Below are 27,037 nucleotides of genomic sequence, written 5' to 3' on the forward strand. Positions count from 1 at the left end.
TATTGAAAATTTAGGCTGGGCAAGGTGGCTCATGCCTCTAATCCCAAGCACTTTGGGAGGCTGAGGTGGGTGGATTGCTTGGGCCCAGGAGTTCGAGACCACCCTGGGCAATGTGGGGAAACCCTGTTGCTACCAAAACTACAAAAACTTAGTCAGCCATGGTGGTGTGCACCTGTAGTCCCAGCTACTCGGGAGGTTGAGGCAGGAGAATCGCTTATACCCAAGAGGCGAAGGTTTTAGTGAGCCGAGATTGCACTACTGCACTCCAACCTGGGAGACAGAGTGAGACCCTTTCTCAAAAAAGAAAAGAAAATTGTGCTAAAACTGGTTTTATGACAATAACCGTGACCACATAAACCAAGAGCCTCCTCTGTAACCCACACAATAAGAAAGTTGCACGGCATTTCCAACAAATATCAGTTTGGTACCTTTAGAGCCTTACTTTGTTGTAGTGATTATCAGCTGAAAATTATGTCTGTTGTAACTTTGGTAAGCATTCTACTTTGGTTATTTATTAGTGGTTTTTTTTTTGTGTCAAAGAAGTGTCAAATCTTGGGACTATTAAAATATCATGGTAAGTAAAAAAAAATATGGTCTGAGAACTGGTGCTTATCCACCACATAAGTGCAGAAACTGAGAGTAAGAGTTTGCATACTTTCAAAGCTACTCGACAGTTATTTCGTATACGCTAAAAAATAATAAAAATCTGTACGTGCCTTTTCCATGTTTACATTTTTAAATTTCATTTTCCTAAGTATATTGTTGTGTATATTATAAAAGTAGTAGACTTCCAAGGACTAAGAGAAAAACCTCAGATAGTAGAGAATCACCTAAACGACCTATATTTTCTTCAACAGCTTAAGCCATGTACTGCGCTAGAGCCTCCCTCAATGAGGAACTACAATGCCCAGAATTCCCCCAAAATGCGTGAGCGACGTCCATTTCACCCACCTTGCCGCGACCCACCCTGGGATATGTAGTGCGTGACTTCCGCAGTGCACGCTGCGCCTGCCGGGCATTTTTTCTTGGTTTGGGGGCAAGGTCTCATGGGAAAGGTCAGGTCTCTCGAAGAAAGGTTATAAACCCTGAGATATGAGGGTTGGGCGAGACATCCGAGCCTGTTGCATTCCGTGTTGGGACCAGGAATAACCCTGACTTCTGAGCTTTCATAACCCCAGGATCCTCCAGAAAATTTCCGGCGCGCTGAGGGAAAACCTTGCTGGCAAGTCGGGACCGTGTGGCAGCGGCTGTTTTTCTTTTCCCTCCCAGCACGTTTTCGGGCTGGGGACATAGGGTTCGGTTGAGATACAGAGGCTCCCTTTGGGATATTGGGTTCTCCGAAGTGCGGATGGACTAGGGCAGGGCTGAGACCCCATTCATTCACTCATTTGCTCAGCTCTCCTGTATGCCCGGCACAGAAGATACCCCTTAGGGTCCCAAGGCCCCTCCTGTAGTTAAGTTCCTTCCTTAAGGTCATTCAGCTGGGGCAAAGCTGGGGACTCGACACCTTTCTATGCTAACCATTGAGCTGTCTCCACTTTGAGCAGCTCAGTGGATGGATATAGTATGTTGAGGATACCTTTGATTTGTGCAGGGTTTTCTTGTGCAGGTGTGTGACCAGGTCAGCTTAGGTCAGGATGCTGTACTGCTTGCCACAAAATAGCCTGTACTGTCGCGTCATTTTTTCTTGTGAACAGACTGTTTGGCATAGCCGTAGAGAGGGGTCTGAGACATGCTTTTAGTGATACAGTGTTGATTTGTTTGTGTAATGAGGCTGTTCAAGTGGAAAGAACTGAGTTGTAGTCCCTGCTTCACTAGTACTAGAACAATTTTTTTAAACCTTTTTGAACCTATTTTTCCTTATCTGTAAAATGGAAATAATATCGACCTGGAAGGTTGGCTGAGGGGATTTAATGAGATAATGTGTTTCAAACGTTCTTTGTAAATGGTAACATGTTGCAGAAGTATTAGATTATATGACTTTAGTCCCCGCTTTTCCAACCATTACTTCTCAATTATAAATGTAAACATTTATAGCATATTTTTAAAACAAATTATTCTTTTTCATAATTATCTTTAGTTCTTTTATTGTTTCAGCATGACTTGAAACATTACTTAATTTCTTAGTATTTCTTGATTGGTGCTTTAATTGTGTCGTTTATTGGTTAAAACCTATCCAAGGCCGGTAATGATTAAATTGTATGACTTCTTTTATTTATTTATTTTCTAAAGAAAGGAATTATTTGAGCTCTTTAAGGGCACAAGAAAAAGGGGCAAGAAATTATCTTGAAAGCAAATAAACCAGAGACCATACTTCTGAAAAATTTAAAAAAAAAGTATATATATATGTATGTGTAAATATATATGGCTGTGAATTAATGCCTACACTTTTTAGAAACTTTGGAGGTGATTATTTATTTTAAACAATTTTCCTCTTTTTTGAAAAGACAGCTCTGAGTTTGTGGGCTTTTTTTTTTCCCTTTTATGGTAAATTTGAAAACTTTATGTAAATGTCAGATTTAAAACACTTAAAATAGGGTGCAGAAAGAAGCCCCTTTTCCTGGACATTTATTTTTGGATCAAATTCTGCTATCTGGTTTAGACTAAGAAAAAGCCTTTGGTTAATGCAGAAAAAATGTATTACTTTAATTTGAATTTTGGAATCATTTTGATATTAATGACGTAAGCATAACCATGTTAAACCAATTCTTTTATAGAAGCTGTACATTGGACTGGGTTTACAGTCATTGTAATGGAAGCAAAATACATGAAGGAAAAACTGTTATTTGTATCCCTGCTTATTGCACCTGACGACTGGTTGCAGACGGTTTTGTTTACCTAAGAAAAGTTGTGATATAAATGAAAAAAACACCTGTTTTCCTACACTTATTGGTTACAAATATGCTTCGTCTAAGAGCTATTTGTCCATTCTCCTGGAGAGTGTTTCAATTTCGACCCATCAGTTGTGAACCACTAATTATTCAGATGAATAAGTGTACAGATGAGGAGCAAATATTTGATTTTATTGAAAGAAACAAAGCCATACTTTCAGAAAAGCAAGTGGGATGTGCATTTGATATGCTTTGGAAGCTTCAAAAGCAGAAGACCGGCCTGTTAAAAAATGTTGAGTGTGTCAGAGACCATCCTCAATTTCTTACTCTTCATAATTTAGCTACAAATAAATTCAAATTAATGAATGACGATACCCTGGTGAATGTGTTATACGTCACACAACAGTAAGTAATTTACTTTTATATTTTATGGAATGATTATATAGTTTACATTTTAATTTTCTAAAAATCTCTTTATTTTTATTTTATTTATTTTTTTTGAGGAGTCTCTGTCGCCCAGGCTGGAGTGCAGTGGCATAATCTCATCTCACTGCAAGCTCTGCCTCCCAGGTTCACACGATTCTCCCGCCTCAGCCTTCCGAGTCGCTGGGACTACAGGCGCCTGCCACCATGCCTGGCTAATTTTTTTGTATTTTTAGTAGAGACGGGGTTTCACCATGTTAGCCAGGATGGTCTCTGTCTCCTGACCTTGTGATCCACACGCCTCAGCCTCCCAAAGTGCTGGGATTACAGGCGTGAGCCACTGCGCCAGGCCTAAAAATCTCTTTAAAGTGAAAAATAATTTTTTTCGCCAGTTTTCCTGATAATCTAATTTTTTTGTTTTGTTTTGAGACGGAGTCTTGCTCTGTCACCAGGCTGGAGTGCAGTGGCACAATCTTGGCTCACTGCAACCTCCGCCTCCCGGGGTTCAAGCAATTCTCCTTCAACAACTGTAATACTATTGTTAACTGTGGGCATTTGAAATTGGATTATTGTGGAATTTTGTGAAAATGTGGTTGGCTGCAGATGAGGATATAGTAGGTAAGCAGTTAGATTTAAGATTAATGCCAGTCGGGTGTGGTGACTCACGCTTGTAATCCCAGCACTTTGGGAGGCTGAGGTGGGTGGATCACCTGAGGTTAGGAGTTCAAGACCAGCCTGGCCAACATGGTGAAACCCTGCCTCTACTAAAAATACAAAAATTAGCTGGGCGTGATGGCAGGCACCTGTAATCCCAGCTACTTGGGAGGCTGAGGCAGGAGAATCTCTTGAATCCACGTGGTAGAGGTTGCAGTGAGCCAAGATCATGCCACTCTACTCCATTCTGGGCGACAGAGCGAGACGCTGTCTCCAAAAAAAAAAAAAAAAGCCTAATAACAATCAGCAATTAGTAAATTGTGTCTGTGATAACTTGTTTGCAATCTCGTTATTATAATTAAATGGATGGCAGATATGTTTTCTAGGGGGTATTGGTACAATAGGTTGTTTCTCAACAATAGCCCTTAAAAGGAAAAAGAAATAAAATGATTTTGTAGATTCATTTATATTTTATAACAATATTGTACAAATTATGTGGATGGTTGATAGGTGTTACGTAAAAAAGGGCTTCCTTGGTGTCAATGGAAAAACTCAGAGATAAATGTTAAGAAATATTACATTCCAGTTTTGGGATTTGTGAAGAAAAAACAAATGAAGAGAGCAAAGAAAAAAGGAAAAAAAATAAAAAGAAATATGTTGTTTGCAAGGAAATCCAGCCTTCAAAAGAACTGGGTTCCCTGAATGAAGACTTCAGCAGTTGTACAAGGGTGAAAAACACAAAAAAGTTACACCTAATCTGTTTATTAGTCTCATTGATGAAAAAGAGCAGTTTTCTCACATGATGACCCAACCTTCAAGGGGTATTTAAATGGCTGTAAATATCAGCATTACGTAAGTTAGAGACATGTAAGTTGTTTTTGTAAGAGAATTAGCATTTATAGGAAAGGGGCTTAAGGCTTATATTGGGGATTGATGTTAAACTAAAAAAGGATGATTCCATGTTTTTTGGTGGTCTTTCTCAGGTTACAAAGTTGTTTTCTCTGAGATACTTGAAGGGGATGCCTAAAGTTTTATGAATAAGGTGATTGGTGACTATTAGCTTTTTAATTTTTTTACAAACATTTTCTTATAAAAATATTTTATTTATTTATTTATGAGGTGGAGTCTCACTCTGTCACCGAGGCTGGAGTGCAGTGGTGCAGTTTCAGCTCTCTGCAACCTCTACCTCCAGGGTTCAAGCAATTCTCCTGCCTTAGCCTCCTGAGTAGCTGGGATTAAAGGCACATGCCCCCACGCCTGGCTAATTTTTGTATTTTTAGTAGAGACAGGGTTTCACCATGTTGCCCAGGCTGGTCTCGAACTCCTGACCTTAAGTGATCCACCCGCCTCAGCCTCCTAAAGTGCTGGGATTACAGGTGTGAGTTACCATGCCTGACCAAAAGTATTTAAATCAGAACAAAGACATATTATATGTACTTTTAACATAAATATATTGTTGAACATTATCATTGGTCAGTGGCATGGGTATTGAAATAAGCAGATAAAAGGGTGAGAGGGCATGGGATAAAGTATAGATGTTTATTAGGCTGTACCAAAAAATCAGAATACTGAAATAAGAGTGGACCAGAAATAAGGACTGCCTATATAAGAGGAAAGTAACTTGAGTTTCACTTTTGCATTATAATTCGTATTGCATATGTTTTTAATGATTTTAAAATGATTATGTATGGAGGATTCTTTCTTTTTTATTAAGGTTTGCTGGTGAGGCCCACGACCCGCTAGTTGAAGCACTAGTTACAGAAGCGTGGAGAAGGCTAGAAAGGCAAGTATCCTGGGTTCATCTTGAAGGTCAGGGTTATCCTTTTCCGGGTTAACAGAGTGAAATCTTGAAGGAAAAGAACAGGAGCTGATGCCTGTCAAGCTTCATTGAAAAAAATGTATTTAAACTCAGTTTAGTTTTAAAGTTTTTGATTGTGTAATGTATTTTTTTTTTTTTTTTTTTTTTGAGATAGAGTCTCACTGTGTTGCCTAGGCTGGAGTGCAGTGGCATGGTCTCAGCTCACTGCAACCTCCGCCTTCTGGGTTCAAGCAATTCTCTGCCTCAGCCTCCTAAGTGGCTGGGATTATAGGCACCTACCACCACTCCGGGCTAATTGTATTTTTAGTAGAGATAGGGTTTCACCATCTTGGCCAGGCTGGTCTTGAACTCCTGACCTCATGATCCACCCACCTCAGTCTCCCAAAGTGCTGGGATTATAGGTGTGAGCCACCGCTCCCAGCCATGTCTTTTCTTTTTTCTTTTCTTTCTTTCTTTTTTTTTCTCTCTCTCTCCTTTTTTTTTTTTTTAAAAGACAGGGTCTTGGCATGTTGCCTAGGCTGGTTTTGAACTCTTGGGCTCAAGCAATCCTTCCTCCTTGGCCTCACAAAGTGCTGGGGTTATATGCATGAGCCACCATGCCTGGCTGTGTATTCTTTAAGAGAGAAAAGTATTTCATATTTTTCCTCTTTAAGAGTGGGGAATAGTATACTTTTCCACATATGTAATTAGTTGAAATATAAATAAGATAGAGTCACAGCTATTCATGAACTAGCCTTTTTGAATCTTCTTTTCTAGAAGAATACTTGAGAAAGGAAAGATTCTTGATTAATTGGCTGTCAATAAAAACCTAGAAGTGCAGGAGCCAGGAAAGGAGAAAAAAAGAGACCCTAGTTTAGTAGAGAGGAAGGCCATTTAACACTGTTTAGGAGCATCTGTAGCTACTTGTCTGTTACTCCATTTTTATGGAGAGGCAATGACCAGAGCTTATAGGTGACTTAGAAGCTTTTTAAAGAAAGTGAGTTTCAGGTCCACTGCTGTGGACAGTATTAATTCAGATCTATTTCCTATACTGTACACAGCTGTATTTTTAGGATGTTGCCATACTTGATAATCATTCAGAAAAATGGGAAATCTTGTGAGTATAGAGAAATTTATTCTCTAATTATATATCAGAAGCTCTTTATTTATAAAAGGGCTGAGATAACAGCAGACTCATTTTGGGAAATCTTCATCTATTTCTGAAAACTTTGAATTTTTTTTTTTTTTTGGAGACGGAGTCTCGCGCTCTCACCCCGCCATTCTCCTGCCTCAGCCTCTCCGAGTAGCTGGGACTACAGGCGCCCGCCACCACGCCCCGCTAATTTTTTGTATTTTTAGTAGAGACGGGGTTTCACCGTGGTCTCGATCTCCTGATCTCGTGATCCGCCCGCCTCAGCCTCCCAAAGTGCTGGGATTACAAGCGTGAGCCACCGCGCCCGGCCAAACTTTGAATTTTTTACTCCAGGAATTCTGGATGATTGTAGTCTATTGTTAGTGGAATAAGGCAAATGTTAGGGAGGAAAGAAAAAAATCAGGGTGAGGAAGAGATACGAGGATATTAAAAACTACAGAGCAACTCTCCCTCTAAATCAAATAGAAACCAGACAGGAAAGGCTTGACTAAGATGAAGGAGAAACAACAGGCCATTTATTTGTAGACAGAGAGGAGCGACCATTCTGATTTTTAAAATATTTTTAACATATTTCCTCTTAAAGCTTAAACCATAATAAATACTTATATATTGGTAAACTCTGTAGGCCTTTATTACATGGGCTGGATTAAATTAAGGGACAGAACAGTTCTCTAGATTTAGAAATTCTGTATTAATCTACTAAGTTGTGATTTTAAGTTAATCTTATTAGCTAAACCCATCTGTCTTCTTTTATACTCTCTACCTATAACTATATTATAAGCAGAATAATCTTATTCCTTTTGCTAACAGTACAAATTATCTATTTACTGGATCTTTGGGGTTAGATTTGTTGATAATAGGTCACAACATTTTATTTCTCTTCAAAGCAAGGATGCATTATATGTATTATGCAGCTTGAACAAATCACTTGTAAAATAGGTGGTCTCTTGTGTTTTACAATTACTGTATTAATTAAATTACATGTATGATTGTATTTTATAGTGAGTCAAGCATTTCTTTTAAATTTTTCTTTATTTCAAAATAACTCAGAAGTACAATGATCTTGCTAAAATATCTATGAACTTACGTTTTATAAATATAATTTTTTTTTTTTTTTGAGACAGAGTCTCACTGTGTTGCCCAGGCTGGAGTGTAGTGGTGTGATCTCGGCTCACTGCAAGCTCTGCCTCCTGGGTTCAAGCGATTCTCCCGCCTCAACCTCCCAAGTAGCTGGGACTACAGGCACCTGCCACCACACCTAGCTAATTTTTGTATTTTTAGTAGAGACAGGGTTTCACCATATTGGCCAGGCTGGCCTCAAACTCCTGACCTCCTGATCTGCCCACCTGGGCCTCCCAAAGTGCTGGGATTACAGGCATGAGCCACTGTGCCCAGCCCGTTTTGTAAATATAATTTGTAGTTATTTAAATGGGATAGATTATTCTGGATTAGTAGTATATGATGAATCATGGCAAGGATAATTAACATGTATTTGAAATCCATATATATTTTTTTCTTTTGAGATAGGGTCTGGCTCTGTTACCCAGGGTGGAGTACAGTGGTACAACCAGGGCTCACTGCAGCCTCAGACTTCCAGGCTCAAGCCATCCTCCTATCTCAGCCTCCCAAGTTTCTGGGACCACAGGTGCATGCCACCACGCCCAGCTAATTTTTATATTTTTAGTAGAGATGGGGTTTCACCATGTTGCCAGGTTTGGTCTTGAACTCCTGGGCTCAAGGAATCCTCCCACCTTGGCCTCCCAAGAAATCCAAGTTTTTTTAAAAAAACTTTTTATTATAGAAGATTTTTATCATTTACAAAAGGAGAAAGGGTAGTACAACGAATTCCCATGTACCCATCCTCCAGCTTCAACAATTGTCAACATATAGCCAGTCTTGTTTTAGCTATATCACCTCCCACTCTCAGTATACTTCAGTATATTTTAAATAATGATATCATTTCATCTTTAAATACCTCAGTATGTTTCTCTAAGGACTTTTTAAAAATACAGAACCAGCTGGGCATGGTGGCACATGCTTGTTGTTTCAGCTACTCAGAAGGGTGAGGTGGCACAGCAAAGGATACAATCAACAAAGTGAAGCGAGAGTACACAGAAGGGTAGAAAATTTTGGCACACTACCCATCTGACAAGGGATTAATAACCAGAATATATAAGGAGCTCAAACAACTCTAATTAGGAAAAAGTCTAATAATCCGATCAAAAAATGGGCAAAAGATTTGAGTAGAGAGTTCTCAAAAGATGACGTGCAAATGGCAAGCAGGCATATGAAAATGTGCTCAATATCAGAAAAATGCAAATCAAAACTACAATGAGACATCATCTCACCACAGTTAAAATGGCTTATATCCAAAAGACATGCCATAACAAACGCTGGCAAGGATGTGGAGAAAAGGGAACCCTGCACACTGTTTTTGGGAACGTAAATTAGTATAAGCTCTATGGAGAACAGTTTGGAGGTTCCCCCAAAAACTAAATATTGAGCTAGCATGTGATCCAGTAATCCCACTGCCTGGGTATATACCCAAAAGACAGGAAATCAGTATATTGAAGAGATATCTGTACTCTTACGTTTATTGCAGCACTGTATACAATAGCTAAGATTTGGAAGCAACGTAAGTGTCCATCAACAGATGAATGGATAAAGAAAATGTGGCCGGACCCAGTGGCTCACGTCTGTAATCCCAGCACGTTGGGAGGCCAAGGCGGGCGGATCACGAGGTCAGGAGATCGAGACCATCCTGGCTAACAAGGTGAAACCCCGTCTCTACTAAAAATACAAAAAATTAGCTGGGCGTGGTGGCAGGCGCTTATAGTCCCAGCTGCTCGGGAGGCTGAGGCAGGAGAATGGCATGAACTCGGGAGGCGGAACTTACAGTGAGCTGAGATCGCGCCACTGCACTCCATCCTGGGTGACAGAGCGAGACTCCCTCTCAAAAAAAACAGACAAAAAAAAAAAAGGTGAGGCGCGGTGGCTCACACCTGTACCCCAGCACTTTCGGAGGCCGAGGCGGGTGGATTACCTGAGGTCAGGAGTTCGAGACCAGCCTCAACATGGAGAAACCCCATCTCTACTAAAAATACAAAATTAGCTGGGCGTGGTGGTGCATGCCTGTAATCCCAGCTACTCGGGAGGCTGAGGCAGGAGAATTGTTTGAACCTGGGAGGCGGAGGTTGTGGTGAACCGAGATCGTGCCATTGCACACCAGCCTGGCCAAGAAGAGTGAAACTCTGTCTCAAAAAAAAAAAAAAAAAAAAAAAGAAAGAAAAATGTGGTATATATATACAATGGAGTAATATTCAGCCGTAAAAAAAATGATATCCTGTCATTTGCAACATGGGTGGAACTGGAGATTATTATTTAAGTGAAATAAGCCAGGCACAGAAAGATAAATGTCGCATGCTCTCACTCATTTGTGGGAGCTAAAAATCAAAACAATTGAACTAATGGACGTAGAGAGCAGAACGATAGTTACCAGAGGCTGGGAAGGGTAATGGGCGATTGTGGGGGAGGTGGGGATGGTTAATGGGTAAAAAAAATAGAATGAATAAGACCTACTATTTGACAGCACAACAGGGTGACTATAGTCAATAATAACTTAATTGTACATTTTAATGTAACTTAGAATGTAATTGGATTGTTTGTAACTCAAAGGATAAATGTGGCCGAGGCGGGCGGATCACGAGGTCAGGAGATCGAGACCACGGTGAAACCCTGTCTATACTAAAAATACAAAAAAATTAGCCAGGCGTGGTGGCGGGTGCCTGTAGTCCCAGCTACTCGGAGAGGCTGAGGCAGGAGAATGGCGTGAACCCGGGAGGCGGAGCTTGCAGTGAGCCGAGATTGCGCCACTGCACTCCAGCCTGGGCGACAGAGCGAGAGTCCGTCTCAAAAAAAAAAAAAAAAAAGGATAAATGCCTGAGGGAATGGATACTCCATTTTTCATGATGTGTTTATTTTGCATTGCATGCTTGTATCAAAATACCTCATGTACCCCATAAATATATGTACCTACTATGTACCCACAAAAAATTTTTTTTTTTTTTAATTTTAATAAAAATGCTGAGGTTGGAGGATCACTTGAGCCTAGATGTTCAAGTCCAGCCTGGGCAACATAGTGAGACACTGTGTCTTAAAAACATAATAAAATTGATAAAGTTAAATTTAAATTTTCCTTAATACCTAGTACCTTGTCTGTGTTCAAATTTTCTTGATTGTCTTATAAAGGTATTTTTATAGGCAGTTTGTTTAAATCAGTTTCTGAGTAAGGTTCACAATTACTATCTCAAATTTTTTTGTTTCTTTTTAAGTAAACTTTACAGAAAAATAATGTATAAAAATTATACTAGTCATAAGCATACAGCATGATGAATTTTAATATACTGATCACTTCTATGTCACAGCACCAAGATCAGGAACAACATCATTAGTTCTTTTCATGTTCTCTTCTAGTCCTTTCACCCAAAAAGGATCTTGACCTCTAACACCATAAATTGTTTCCATAGAAATGGAATCCTATAGTATGTGCCCTTATAGTTTAGTTTGCTCAGTATGTTTTAAGGATTTATCCATTATGTTGTATGATTCCATAATTTTATTCTATTGTATGAATATGTGCAGTTTATCCATTGTACTCTTGATGGACATTTGGGTTTTTTGCAGGGTTTTGCTATTACATATGTGTTGCTGTGAACTTTCTTATGCTTGTTTTTTAGTGAATTCAAAGTCATAAAATCTGTACAGTTCCTTTTTCCTCTCTTTTGTCTTGCCATTTTCTTGTGGAAGAAATTGGATCATTTCTCCTATTAAAAAAATTCTGGAGTTCTTCATAGAACTGTTATAGTAGCAGCCATTATATTTGTTAATATGCAACCTTGAGTCAAAATTGTTCTGTCATCTGAAAAAATTAAGTACATAATTCTAATAATTTTTAGTGATTTTCGTCCTTTCAAAATCTTTCTACAGTATCTGACTTTTTAACTGTTGCCATTTGTTACTTTTATAATAATAACATTTTAGAAAAAAATAATTTTATGTAATTTACTATTTTGATTGCTTTTAATTTTATAACTAGGTATTATGTGTTTTAAGTGAAAGTAAATACTAATGTTCTCCTTTGTATATTTCCTTTAATAGGTTTGATATTAAACTGCTCTCAGAATTTTCCTCTTGCCTAGCAGATCAGCATTTGTATTTTAGTCCATTAATGGGAAAAATAGCTGATATTGTTCATAGAAACTTGGAAACCACACAGGACTTAAGGTAAATTTATTTAGGGAATCTTGTGTTGTGATGGAAAGATCCTGGGCTTTGGATGTGGATGCAGTCAGATTTGCTACTCTTAGTTTGTATGACTTAAGGGTAATTTACCTAAGCTCTTGGAAGTTTGTTATCCTTATCTGCAAAAGAGGGATAGTAATAGCTACTTTGCAATGTTGCTGTGGGGATTAGACATAAGGTACATAAAGTGTAATACAATATTGTTGGGGTCTGTGGAGGATCTGAGATTTTACCTTATTTGCAAGCTAAGTTTGTCTGCCACATTTTCCTACGTGCTGTAGGAAGGCCTGAGACTTCGAGGTCAGAGACAGAGGACTTTGTTTTTTATAGCAATAGCAGTAGCAGAGTACCAGCATTTTCTTGTGTTGATTCCCTGAGCTCTCGTTCCCATAATGGGTTGTGTTCCAGGAAAGGAGCTCTGAGCTTAGGAAACCTGAATCTTTTATAATAAAGCATGCCTACTCTGCTCCAACAGGAGACATTATCTCTATTCTCCTAGGCCGTTTGCTATGCAAACATCCTTGAAAAGATAGTTCTGAACAAAGGCAGTCAGAAACCCCCTGAAAATGGTCTCCGAATAAATATCTAGAACATAGAAGTTTCTCAGTAATGGATAGTGGATGTTATTATTATATCATGAAGTAAACCCAAGAAGTATTTAAATTAAGTATGAATTCACTGGCCAGGCGTGGTGGCTCACACCTGTAATCCCAGCACTTCGGGAGGCCGAAGTGGATGGATCACTTGATGTCAGGAGTTCGAGACCAGCCTGGCCAACATGGCGAAAACCCCATCTCTACAAAAAATACAAAAATTAGCTGAGCATGGTGGCGGGCGCCTGTAATCCCAGCTACTCGGGAGGCTGAGGCACAAGAATTACTTGAACCTGGGAGGTGGAGGTTGCAGTGAGCTGAGATTGTGCCACTGCACTCCAGCCTGGGCAACAGAGCAAGACTCTGTCTCAAAACAACAACAACAACAAAAAACAAAACAAAAACAGCAACAAAACTCAATACAACAACGACAACAAAATCCAAAAAAAAACCAGCAACAAAAAATAAATTAATAAATAATTAATTTGTATTAAATTAACAAGTAATTAATTTGTATTAAATTAACAAGTACTTAATTTGTATTAAATTAACAAGTACTTAATTTGTATTAAATTAACAAGTAATTAATTCGTATTAAATTAACAAGCAATTAATTTGTATTAAATTAACAAGCAATTAATTTGTATTAAATTAATAGGCAATTAATTTGTATTAAATTAATAAGCAATTAATTTGTATTAAATTAATAAATTCACAAATTTTACATACAATTATGTCTTTCTTATTCTTTCCATCTGGGAATACTTTCTTTTTAGTTTCATAAAGGAGAGTTAATAATTAAATTTGCTGAATGTCAAGGAACTATTAATTTGAAAGTAACATTTGAGGAGTTTCTCTGGTTTTCATACCAGTGGTTTGAGGGTTTGTTTTGTTTTTAACGTAAGATTACTTACTGTCAATGCTAACCTTCATAATCCAGTACTATGATTGTCTTTGGCGTTTCAGATACAGCTTTTTCTATCATATTTACAAAGTGATTAGCACTTTGGTAAAATTAAATTATAGTAGTTTTCTGCTTTTCTTGCCCCACTCCACCCTACTTTCCTGCCTTTTTTTTTTCTTCTTTTGAGATGGAGTCTCCCTCTGTTGCCCTGACTGGAGTGCAGTGACGCAACCTCTGCCTCCTGGGTTCAAGCAATTTTCCTGCCTCAGCCTCCCGAGTAGCTGGGATTACAGGTGCTCGCCACCATGTCCAGCTAATTTTTATATTTTTGGTGGAGATGGGGTTTCACCATGTTGCCAGGCTGGTCTCGAACTCCTGACCACAAGTGATCTGCCCACCTTGGCCTCCCAAAGTTCTGGGATTATAGGCATGAGCTACCATGCCCAACCCCCTGCCTTTTTTTTTAAACATACACTTATGTGGCTGGATGCAGTGGCTCATGCCTGTAATCCCAGCACTTTGGGAGGCTGAGGTGAGAGGATTGCTTAAGCCCAGGAGTTTGAGACCAGCCCTGGCAACATAGCAAGACTGTTTCTACAAATAAATAAATAAATAAATAAAAATAAAAGGATTGATCATTCTTAATTGATGTAAAAATCTTTGCATCTTTTTTCTTTTTCAGTTCCTTGTCTGTCTTGATGGTCAACATATCTTCTTTAATATCACGACAGTTTCAACAACAACTAGTGAACAAAACAGAACTTCTTTTTGACACCATAGATTCTTCTGAGGTCAACGTTGCAAAAAGAATAGCAGAGTTTCTTCGAAATGTTAGATATCATTATCAACCACTATTAGAAAGATGTAATAACGTATTTTTAAGTAATGTGGACCACCTTGATTTGGATTCCATCAGTAAAATACTTAGTGTGTACAAATGTCTACAGTTTAATAGTTTTGAATTTATTATAATGGCTAAAAAGAAGCTAACTGAAATGATTCCTCTGTGTAATCATCCTGCTAGCTTTGTAAAATTGTTTGTAGCATTGGGACCCATTGCAGGACCTGAAGAAAAGAAACAGTAAGTTCAATTTAAAATGCATTACTTTTTTTGTTGTGAATATGTGAAGCCTTCAAGCTTAGGTCTCCTTGCAGCTCTGGAAGGTACAAATATCACCCCATTAGGTTGTGGAAGGGAAAATAATTTCTTATGCTCTGCTCCTTGATTCTTTTTCTGATTATTCTAATTTACATCTCAAACTCTTAGTCTGTTGCCATGTTCTAAAAGGTAAACCTCTGCTACTGGGCCAACGTGAGAAAAAATGAGGGGAAAATCCATGTGTTTTTATTCTCCCTTTCTGTGCTACGCGACTGGATTTACACACATAAGACTCCCCCACCCAGTGTAAGTCTGTGGAATATTTAGAATTATGGTAGTCATAGCAGAGGGCCATTTTATGCTTTGCTGTCTTCATCACAATAATCATCAAAGCATTTATTATGCACTTGGCATATGTTCCCATGTCAGGTTTGAGCAAATTTTATGTGGCGCCTCTCATTTAGGAATTTCCAGTTTTGTTAGATATTGATGTAGGTAGTAATATTTGAAATATAATGATGAGCAAATATTAAATTAACATACAAGTATTGTTAATAGTTAAGGTTCTCTCTTCCTAGGTCATGTGACTGGATTTATACTAGACATAAACTTCCCCCACCCAGCATAATTGTATGAAATATTTAGAATTACAAGCTGGGCACGGTGTTGCACACCTTTAATCGCATCAGAATTTCCAATTTTGCTAGATATTGATGTAGGTAGTAATATTTGAAATATAATGATGAGCAAATACTAAATTAACATACAAATATGGTTAATAGATAAGAGTCTTTCTTCCTAGGCCATGTGACTGGATTTATACTAGACATAACCTTCCCCCACCCACATAATTGTATGAAATATTTAGAATTACAAGCTGGGCAGGGCGTTACACGCCTTTAATCCCATCACTTTGGGAGGCCGAGGCAGATGGATCCCTGGATCCCAGGAATTTGAGACCAGCCTAGGTGAGATGGTGAAACCTTGTCTGTACAAAAAAATACAAAATTAGCCGATGTGGTGGTGCCCACCTAGAGTCCCAGCTACTCATGAGGTTCACCTGAGCCCAAGGAGGTTGAGCCTGCAGTGAACTGACACTGCACCATTGAATTCCAGCCTGGGCACAGAATGAAACCTTGTCTCAAAAGAAAAAATAAAAGAAAAAAAATAAGAATTTTATATAATAGTCCTAACACATAAGTATGATTAGTAGATTCACTTAAGCAGGGGTTCCAAGACTTGCACAATAGGGGAATCTGTATCATTACTCTGTTAGGGAAAACTTTACGGAGAAAGTTTTATCTTTTAAGAGTACTTTGTGGCTGGGCGTGGTGGATCATGCCTGTAATCCCAGCACTTTGGGAGGCCAAGGCAGGTGGATCACCTGAGGTCGGGAGTTCAAGACCACCCAGACCAACATGGAGGAACCCCGTCTCTACTAAAAATACAAGATAAGTCAGGCATGATGGCAGTGCCTGTAGTCCCAGCTACTCAGGAGGCTGAGGCAGGAGAATCTCTTGAACCCAGGAGGTGCAGGTTGCAGTAAGCCAAGATCATGCCATTACACTCCAGCCTGGGCAACAAGAGTGAAACTCTGACTCAAAAAAAAAAAAACCAAAAAAATACTTTGAACTGTATGAAAAAATTTAAGAGCACATCTTAAGACTATATCAAGATGGAAACAAGGTGATTATTAAAAAAAAACTATTGGGGCCCAGCTCGGTGGCTCACACTTGTAATCCCAGCACTTTGGGAGGCTAATGCTGGCATATCACTTGAGGTCAGGAGTTTGAGACCAGCCTGGCCAACATGGTGAAACCCCGACTCTACTAAAAATACAAAAAAAAAAGGGCCAGGTGTAGCTCACGCCTGTTATCCCAGCACCTTGGGAGGCTGAGGTGGTTGGATCACTTGAGGTCAGGAGTTCAAGACCAGCCTGGCCAACATGGTGAAACCCCGTTTCTACTAAAAATACAAAAAATTAGCCGGGCGTCGTGGTGGGCACCTGTAATCTCAGCTACTTGGGAGGCTGAGGCAGGAGAATCGCTTGAACCTGGGAGGCTGAGGTTGCAGTGAGCCAGGATTGCGCCATTGCACTCCAGCCTGGGCAACAAGAATGAAACTCTGTCTCAAAAAACAAACAAAAAAATACAAAAAATAATTAGCTGGGAGTGATGGTAGGTGCAATGGTGGGCATCTCTAATCCCAGCTACTCTGGAGGCTGAGGCAGGAGAATCGCTTGAACCTGGGAGGCGGAGGTTGCAGTGAGCTGAGATCATGCCCCTGCACTCCAGCCTGGGCAACAGAATGAGACTCCATCTCAAAACAGACGAAGAAACACATACATGAACAAACTTTATTGGAACCGTTTTTTGTCACCAAGTACTGTTGAAATCCCAGTGCTAAAGCAGTAGAAAAGTTGGGTTTAACTGAGTCTGTCTTCAAGGAATTTATATTGCAATTGAGAGGATAGCTATAATTGAAATATGTAAATACTGTAACGACATAGTTTATGAAGAAACAATAAAATTAGTGATATGGATAGTGCTGTGAGCAGACAGAAGTGAGAGAAAAATATAGACTGAAGTGGTTGGGAAAAATTTGTGGAGAAACTGGTTTTGAAACCTTTGAAAAGGTTGGTGGAAAGGATGGCATGGAGTTATCCAGTGTGAATAGACAATTAGTTTATCCTATCCTCAGATGTCAGGTTTCGAGCTTGCTTTCTAAATGATTCTAAAAGACACATGTATCATGGTACTTAACATTACTGCACTACTTTGGATAGTTCAAATGACAACTAATCATAGTCAAAATGGACCATCTTTGTTAATTTTCAGTTTATACTGTTATATCAAGTGCTTAGTATATGAGATTTCTGATAATATGCAGGTTTATTGACTCCTAGATGTTCCTATTCAGTTTTAAAACAATTGGGAAATTGTCAGAATATCAATTGTTCATTTCTTAGCTCTCTAGTATTGAATAATTTCACTGAATCATAGTATTTTATAAACATTATAACCTTGTATTATTTGAAAATCTTAAAAGATCTTTTATCTGTATTTTTCAAACAGTTTAAGAATGGATTATACTGAGGCCTGAATTTCATTGAAGAAGACAATATATTTTTCTTCATTCAGTAATATTTTATGTTCGGGTAATGTGGGGAGAACACTAGAATTATATATTGGATTCAGTTTTTGTTTATATATTTTTTTTCCTATTTGTTACCCAAGAACTGTTATTAAAAAAAAAATTGCAAGCTGATTTTCAGTTTTGCAACCAAAAACTTTTTTTTTTTTGCTTCTAGACTTAAATCAACTATGTTATTGATGTCAGAGGACCTAACTGGCGAGCAAGCCCTGGCAGTGTTGGGAGCAATGGGAGATATGGAAAGCAGAAATTCATGTCTGATTGAAAGGTATCTTTTCTGAAATTTATGACGTTAAGTTTGTTGTCATTCACAAGCACCTATTTTTTTCTGAGGAAAAATGGTTTTCTTCTTTAATCTACCAGTTGTTTTGAAGAAATAAGGAATTAATGCTTAAGGCACTGTTTATGTTCTACTTTGTTTTTCTTTTCTTTCTTTTTTTTTTTTTTTTTTTTGAGACAGAGTCTCACTTTGTTGCCCAGGCTGGAGTGCAGTGGCACTATCTCTGCTTACTGCAACCTATGCCTCCCTGGTTCAAGCGATTCTCCTGCCTCAGCCTCCTGAGGCGCCCACCACCATGTCCCAGCTAATTTTTTTTTTTTTTTTTTGAGACAGAGTCTTGCTCTGTCGCCCAGGCTTAAGTGCAGTGTTGCCATCTCGGCTCACTGCAACCTCTGCCCCAGACAGGTTCAAGCGATTCTCCTGTCTCAGCCTTCTGAGTAGCCTGGATTACAGGCGTCTGCCACCACGCCTGGCTAATTTTTGTATTTTTAGTAGAAGCGGGGTTTCACTGTGTTGGCCAGGCTGGTCTGGAGCTCCTGACCTCAAGTAATCCACCCACCTTGACCTCCCAGAATGCTGGGATTACAGGCATGAGCCACTGCACCCAGCCCTCCAGGCTGGTCTTGAACTCCTGACCTCAAGTGATCCACTCACTTCGGCATCCCAAAGTGTTGAGTCACTGTGCCTGGCCTTTTTTTTTTTTTTTTTTTGAGACAGGGTATGGCTCTGTTACTGAGGCTAGAGTGCAGTGGTGCCATCACAACTCACTGCACCCTCCACCTCCCAGGCTTAATCGATCCTCCCATCTCAGCCTCCTGAGTACCTGGGACTACAGGCACGTGTCGCCATGCCCACCAATTTTTGTATTTTTTGTAGAGATGGTGTTTTGCCATGTTACCCAGGCTGGTCTCCAACTCCTGGGCTCAAGGAATCCATCCGCCCCAGCCTCCCAAAGTGCTGGTTTGTTTTTCAAAGTAGAAATGACAATTGTTTATAGCATTTTTCATTTTATTTGTGCTATTACACTCAAGCAGAGCATCATAACCTTGTCAAATAGAGAGCATAAAGACCCTCTTTTTATTTTTTTCTTTTCTTTTTGTTTTCTTACTTTTCTTTCTTTCTTAGTTTTAAAATTTTTTGTAGAGATAGAGTCTTACTATTTTGCCCAGTCTGATCTTGAACTCCTGGGCTCAAACAATTCTCCCAAAATTACCACCAAGGCCATAATTTTCAAAAGGAAGGTTTCTGCAGCACAGTCAATGTCTATATGAACTTGAATTGTCTCACACCACAATGTTACATTGAAGTCATACTGCCATTTGTTGGCTTTTTGGTAACTTGAGATTACAGAAGAAAAAATATATACTTATATTTTTACATATGCTTAATTGTATATGCCTAATTTTTCATGACCTATTATATGTTCCTTTATTTTAATATTTCTTATGTCCCATTTTTTTTCCAACTTACTGCCTCTTAGCATTTCCCTTTGCTTTTAAGCATCTTCACTTGAGGGCCAGTGGATTTAAGGAGGAAAATTAAATTAGTTTTGCTAATTATTGGTAACTCTTGGTAAAGATTTTGTTATGGGGAGAATGTGGAAGTTGATGCTGTGTGAGATTTGTTTAATTGAGGAAGAAAAACTATGCTTTTCTCTTCTTGTACTGTTGATAATTGAATATTATTTCATTCACATTTAATTGATCGCTTTTACTTCATTCTGTTTTAGTTGTTTACATTTCTAGAGCCATCTTGAGACATTTCTTCAAGAATAGAAAATCTCATCTCATTCACTGCTGTTTCTCCAGCACAGAACAGAGTGTGTGGCGTGAAAGCACCACAGTAAATGTGTAATAAATGAATGAACTGGTTATAATATATGTTCTATCTTTTTAGAGTTACTTCAGTTCTGCATAAACATTTGGATAGCTATAAACCATTAGAGTTGTTGAAGATAACTCAAGCATTGACTTTTCTGCATTTCCAAAGGAAGGAGTTTTTTGTGAAACTTAGAGAATTACTGCTTAGGTAAGATTAAAATAGAAATTTTGTTTAGTGTTTCATTTTCTAGCCACAATATTTGTTTTGTTTTAACTATGTACAGTGGTGCTAGAAGTTATGGAGGCAAAATTGTGAAGCTTATTAGTAAAAATGTTAAGACACTTTATCTCCCTCCGTGGCCATTCTGCCAGTGCCCATGCTGGATATATTTTGAAATGGAAATGAGGCCAGCAGGGTGATGAGTTCCCTAGGGGAGGAATGGCAATAAACTGATGAATAGCAAAGCCATTCTCCTTTCCTGCAAAATGGAGTCACCATGAAAAGATTGGGACTGCTGATGAAAGTTAAACTCCATTTGGGAGCATTCATATTTAGGGCCTTTCAGTCTTGCATTCATGCCTATTTTAAGGCTTATTAAATTTTTGAGAATAAGATATAATGGTGATGTTGGTGAAAAAGTGTTTTATTTTCTTTTCCTTTTTTTTTGAGATGGAGTCTCGCTTTGTTGCCCAGACTGGAGTGCAGTGGAGCGATCTTGGCTCACTGCAACCTCCGCCTCCCCATTTCAAGCAATTCTCCTGCCTCAGCCTCCCGAGTAGCTGGGAATACAGGTGCACGCCACCACACCCAGCTAATTTTTGTAATTTTAGTAGAGACGGGATTTCACTGTATTGGTCAGGCTGATTTCGAACTCCTGACCTCAGGTGATCCACCTGCCTCAGCCTCCCAGAGTGCTGGGATTACAGGTGTGAGCATCGTGGCCCAGCGAAAAAGTGTTTTCATATAGAATTTTCCCTTTATAATTTAAAATCACCTTATTTTCTACAGATGTAGCTTTTTTTTTTTTTGTTAGAGACAGGGTCTCACTCTGTCCCCTGGGCTGGAGTGCAGTGGTGCAATCATAGCTCACTGCAGCCAATCATAACTTGCTGTAGCCTCGAAGTCCTGGGCTGAAGTGATCCTCCCGCCTCAGCCTCCCAAGTAGTAATGCTACCAAACTTGGCTAATTTTCTTTTTTTTTTTGTGTGTGGAGATGGGGGTCTCACTTTGTTGCCCAAGCTGGAGTGCAGTGGCATGATCATAGCTTACCACATCTTCAAACTCATGGGCTCAAGCAATCCTACCACCTCAGCCTCCTAAGTAGATGGTTTTACAGGCTTGAACTAGCATGCCCATCTAGTTTGATTTCTTACCGTTATTTATTTATTTTTTTTTGAGATGGAGTCTTGCTCTGTCACCCAGGCTGGAGTGCAGTGGTGCGATCTCGGCTTACTGCAAGCTCTGCCCTCCAGGTTCACACCATTCTCCTGCCTCAGCCTCCTGAGCAGCTGGGACTACAGGCGCCCGCTGCCACGCCTGGGTAATTTTTTGTATTTTTTTTTAGTAGAGATGGGGTTTCACTGTGTTAGCCAGGATGGTCTTGATCTTCTGACCTGGTGGTCCACCTGCCTCGGCCTCCCAAAATGCTGGGATTACAGGCGTGAGCCACTGCGCCTGGCCTGATTTCTTACTGTGATTTCTGAAAGACCAAGCATATAGTTGAAAATGATTTTTATTATAATAAAGTGATATGCCATTATGGTTAAAAAAGGTTTTGAACTGAGTAATATGAAATAACATGTTATCAGATAAGAATTTAGCGTATTAGGATGTTATAAAAAAGTTTATCTTTTTCTTGAAAAATAACTTTCTTCTTAAGATGGTAAGATGATAAGATGCTTATTGTTTCTTCACCCTTTCCATATTTAGTCTAGAATTTCACATAGACTGCCTCTCAATTATGAATTTTATGTTCTAAATTAGAAATTATACACTAGCCCAGGCATGATTTATGTCTGCACAGTGGGTTTGTTTTTTTTTTGCATGCTTTTAAAAAATTTTTTATATTTTATTTTTGTGTTTTTATTTATTTTTATTTTTGTATTTGTTGTTTTTTGAGATGCAGTCTCGCCCTGTCACCCAGGCTGCAGCACAGTGGCATGATCTTGGCTCACTGCAACCTCTGCTTCCCAGGTTCAAGCGATTTTCCTGTCAGCCTCCCAAGTAGCTGAGATTACAGGCATGAGGCACCATGCCCGGCTAATTTTTGTATTTTTAGTAGAGACTAGGTTTCACGATGTTGGCCAGGCTTATCTTGAACTCCTGACCTCAAGTGATCCATGGGCCTCAGCCTCCCAAAGTGCTGGGATTACAAGCATGAGCCACTGCACCTGGCCTGTGTTTTATTTTTTTAAGAAATATTTCAGTAGCTTTTGGGGTACAAGTAGTTTTTTGTTACATAGATTAATTGTATAATGGTGAATTCTGAGATTTTAAGTGCACCCATCACCTGAGTAATGTACTTAGTACCTAATGTGTTGTTTTTTTGTCCCTAGCTCGCCTACCAACCTCTGTTTTCTGAGTCTCTAACGTCCATTATGTCACTCTGTATGCATCTGCGTACTCATAGCTTAGCTCCCACTTGTAAGTGAAAGTATACAATTTTTTATTTTCCCCTCCGGTGTTACTTCATTTAGAATAATGGCCTTCACCTCCGCCCAAGTTGCTGAAAAGACATTATTTTGTTCCTTTTAATGGCTGATTAAAGGTGTATTAAATATACACCATGATATCCATGGTGTATATTTACCACATTTTCTTTATGCACTTACTAGTCAATGGGCATTTAGGTTGGTTAACATCTTTGCAATTGTCAATTGTGCTGCTGTAAACATACATTGCACAGTGTTTTTTAAAAAAATTAAATTATTCAGTACTGATGAATACTTCTAGGTATGTTAACAGAAAAATAAGAGCAGGAGTGGGAGCATCAAAGAAGATTTCATTTTCCTGTAATGTTTTGTTGCTTTTATGAAAAGACTTGAAGCACATACGATAATGTTAAAGCTCATTAAATTCTGAGTAAGGAGAGCCTTTATGTATCTCTGTAGTTTAAAATTATATCAAAAGTGTTTGAGTTACTAACATTTGAAAATTTGGTGTTGTTATATAAAAATCATAGGTACTTCGTGTTTCAGAATTACGTTCTTCCACTTCAGTGCAGATAATCTCAAGTAGATATTAGAAGGAATGTAGTCTATTTGAACTAATAATTTACATAAATTCTTATGTAAATAGGTCCTGAAACAGCTCAAAGAACCCAGAGTTTTCATGTACTGGAATAATGTCTGTTGTTGTTTTTTAACTTATTGAAATATAATCTACATAAAATATATCTATGCCTTCCTCATTACCCTGTCCTCACCTCCAAGATTAACTATCTCTATTTATAACTGCATGGATTGGTTTTGCCTTTATACTTTGTATAAATGGAATCATTAGTATGATTTCCTTTATTTTTTGAGACAGGGTCTCATTCGTTTTCCCAGGCTGGAGTACAGTGGCGTGATCTCGGCTCACTGCAACCTCAAGTGACCTCAAGTGACCCTCCTGCCTCAGCCTCCTGAGTAGCTGGGACTACAGGCACGTGCTACCACACCCAGCTACTTTTTGTATTTTTAGTAGAGATGGGGTTTTGCCATGTTGCCCAGGCTGGTCCCAAACTCCTGCGCTCAAGTAATCTGCCTGCCTTGGCCTCCCGAAGTGCTGGGGTTACAGGCATGAGCCACTGCGCCTGGTCAGTGTGATTTCTTTTGTGTCAGGCTTCTTTTGCTCAATACTAAGTTTATGAGATTTGTTTATGCTTTTGTCATATAGTATTCTCTTGTAAGAATATAACAAAATTTATTTATTTATTCTATTGTTGATGGATATTTGATTTATTTCCAGTTTTTGGTTATTATCAACAGTACTGTTTATGAACAAATTCATGTATGTTTTTTAGTGAGCATACATATTCATTTCTGTGTGCCAGTGAGTGTAATCATTGGTTCATAGGGTATGCATGTCCTCATCTTCAGTAGATGCTGCTGAACATTTTCTAAAGTGGTTATACCAGTCCCTACTCCCACTAACAGAATGTACACATTCCTGTTGCTCCATATCCTTGCCAACACTTGATATTTTTTTACTTTTTTTCCCCTGTAACCCAGGACAGTGCTCATGCTTTTTAATTTGAGCTATTCTGGTGGGTATGTTGTGGTATTATAAATAAATATACGCAAATATCTAAGCTTTGACAATTGAGGAGGTATCACAAGAAAAAACACCAAGTGGAGGTTGGAGAAATTGTATCTGTTGGGGGTTCATTTGTAGAAAAGTATCTCAAGGTTGGTAGCTCCACAATGATGCTGCTTTTTGAAGGCTTTCATTTCTTAATATAAAATAGTGTATTAATTTTTTGTGGTTATAAGAATAAAATATGCAGTACTAACTAAGTGCCTGCTTGTGTCAGGCACTGGGCCAAATATATAAAAATCATTTTGAAAATTTTGGAAAACAGAAAAAAGTATATTTGAGAGGCTGAGGCAGGAGGATCATTTGAAGCCAGGAATTCAAGACCAGTGTGTTCAACAGAGCAAGCCCCCGTCTCTACAAAAAACTAAAGAATTAGCAGGGTGTAGTAGTTCATGCCTGTAGTCCTAGCTACTCAGGAGGCTGAGGCGGGAGAATCACTTGAGCCCAGGACCTCAAGCTTACAGTGAACTATGATCATGCCACAGCACTCCAGCCTGGGCTATAGAGTGAGACCCTATCTCTAAAAAAGAAAAGAAAAGAAAAGAAAGAAATATAAAGAAGAAAATAAAAATTATTCATAAACTCATTCATCCACTGTCAACAATATAGTTTATTTCCTTGTTGTATACTACATATATGTATTTTTTTTCCTAGTTGACCATACAATTTTGTTTGTTTGTTTTAGGCCATTTTACCTTGTAAGCATCTACATCATTAAGAACTTCTGGTAAATCTTTTATAATGGCTGGTTAATACCCATCATATGACTGTACCATAATTCACTTATTACTATTCCCCCTCATTATTTAGATTGTTTTCACATTTTAGCCATGTAAAAAATATGATAAGGCATGGTGGTGTGCACCTGTATCCCAGCTACACCCAGCTATGTTTGGGAAGCTGAGGCAGGAGGATCACTTGAGCCCAGGAGTTGGAGATCAGCCTGGGAAACATCGTAAGACTCCCTCTTAAAAGAAAAAAAAAGATGAATAACAACACACATCTTTTACCTGGATTTTATATTAATTTATTGGGTTAGTTTCCCAGACAGGGATTGACCATGTCAAATGATAAAATTAAAATACTGCTAAATTACTTTCCAGGAAGTTACACCAACTTTTTACTAATAGTGAATGAGAATGCCTGTATCAGTACACCCTTGCTAACACTGAGTATTAATATTACGATTATTTTAGTATGCTAATTTAAATATTTTAAATGGCCAGGCATAGTGGCTCATGCTTGTAATCCCAGGACTTTGGGAGACTAAGCTGGGAGGATTGTTTGAGCCCAGGAGTTCAAGACCAGCCTGGGCAATAAAGCAAGACCCTGTCTCAACAACAAAAAACAAAAAATTAGCTGGGCGTGGTGGCATGTACCTATATTCCCAGTGTGTATGGAGGCTGAGGCAGGAGGAGTACTTGAGCCTAGGAGGTCAAGGCTGCAATGAGCTATATTGCGCCACTGCCCTCTAGCCTGGGCAACAGAGTGAGACCCTGTCTCCAGAAAAAAAAAAATTTAAAAAATATTTTAAAAGTAACTCAATGTATTTATTTATTTATTTTTATTTTTTATTTTTTTTTGAGTTGGAGTTTCGCTCTTGTTGCCCAGGCTGGAGTGCAGTGGCGCAATCTCGGCTCACCGCAACCTCCGCCTCCCAGGTTCAAGCGATTCTCCTGCCTCAGCTGCCTGGGGATTACAGCGCGTTACATGCGCCGCCCCACGTGGCTAACTTTTTTGTATTTTTAGTAGAGACAGGGTTTCTCCATGTTGGTTAGGCTGGTCTCGAACTCCCGACCTCAGGTAATCCGCCCACCTCGGCCTCCCAAAGGGCTGGGATTACAGGTGTGAGCCACCACGCCCGGCTATTTATTTAATTTTTTGAGACGGACTCTCGCTCTGTCGGCCAGGCTGGAGTGCAGTGGCGCGATCTTGGCTCACTGCAAGCTCCGCTTCCCAGGTTCATGCCATTCTCCTGTCTCAGCCTCCTGAGTAGCTGGGACTACAGGCGCCCACCACCATGCCTGGCTAATTTTTTTTTGTATTTTTAGTAGAGACGGTGTTTCACCATATTAGCCAGTATGGTCTCGATCTCCTGACCTCGTGATCCACCCACCTTGGCCTCCCAAAGTGCTGGGATTACAGGCGTGAGCTACCGTGCCCGGCCTCAATTTTGTTTTAATCTAGATTGTATTATTCCTTCCACTACTTCTATACCTAAAGTTTTTTTTTTTTTTTTTTTTTTTTTTTGAGGCGGAGTCTTGCTCTGTCGCCCAGGCTGGAGTGCAGTGGCGTGATCTCGGCTCACTGCAACCTCCGCCTCCCGGGTTCAAGCGATTCTCATGCCTTAGCCTCCCCAGTAGCTAGGATTACAGGCATGTGCCACCACGCCTGGCTAATTTTTTGTATTTTCAGTAGAGATGGGGTTTAATTATGTTGGCCAGGCGGTCTTGAACTTCTGAGCTCAAGCTATCCCCCACCTTGGCCTCCCAAAATGCTGGAATTAAAGTTGTGAGCCACCATGCCCGGCCCCCAGTTTTTTAATTTTTAATTTTTTTTTTTTTTTTTTTAACAATTATTGTCCTGGTGGTGGGACTCTTGCCATGGGGATTTGGGAACAAAGTAGAGAATGGGGTCAACTATGTCCTGTTTCTTTTGTTGTTGTTTGTTTATTCGTTTGTTTTGAATGTTGGACTGTGTATCGGAAACAAAAAAGGAACCAATTTTATTA

General features: G+C 39.1%; 1 protein-coding gene across 4 annotated transcripts in view; it reads left to right on the forward strand.

Annotated features, from left to right (window-relative positions):
- The first annotated feature begins 1,016 nt into the window (after positions 1-1,016).
- Positions 1,017-27,037, forward strand: part of FASTKD1 (FAST kinase domains 1) — a 48,319-nt gene continuing 22,298 nt past the window's right edge. For 2 of the 4 annotated variants that reach the window (XM_058441389.1, XM_058441396.1), the window contains exons 1-5: positions 1,017-3,236; positions 12,017-12,142; positions 14,340-14,738; positions 18,067-18,177; positions 20,086-20,217. In XM_058441389.1, coding sequence (XP_058297372.1) covers positions 2,860-3,236; positions 12,017-12,142; positions 14,340-14,738; positions 18,067-18,177; positions 20,086-20,217 — 1,145 coding nt within the window. In that variant the 5' untranslated portion in view covers positions 1,017-2,859. Of the gene's footprint in view, positions 3,237-5,622; positions 5,692-12,016; positions 12,143-14,339; positions 14,739-18,066; positions 18,178-20,085; positions 20,218-27,037 lie in introns of all 4 variants that reach the window. The other 2 variants (XM_032755456.2, XM_058441388.1) reach the window with 2 other exon arrangements.

Source organism: Hylobates moloch, unplaced genomic scaffold (genome assembly GCF_009828535.3).
Source record: "Hylobates moloch isolate HMO894 unplaced genomic scaffold, HMol_V3 SCAFFOLD_1, whole genome shotgun sequence".
NCBI lineage: Eukaryota > Metazoa > Chordata > Mammalia > Primates > Hylobatidae > Hylobates > Hylobates moloch.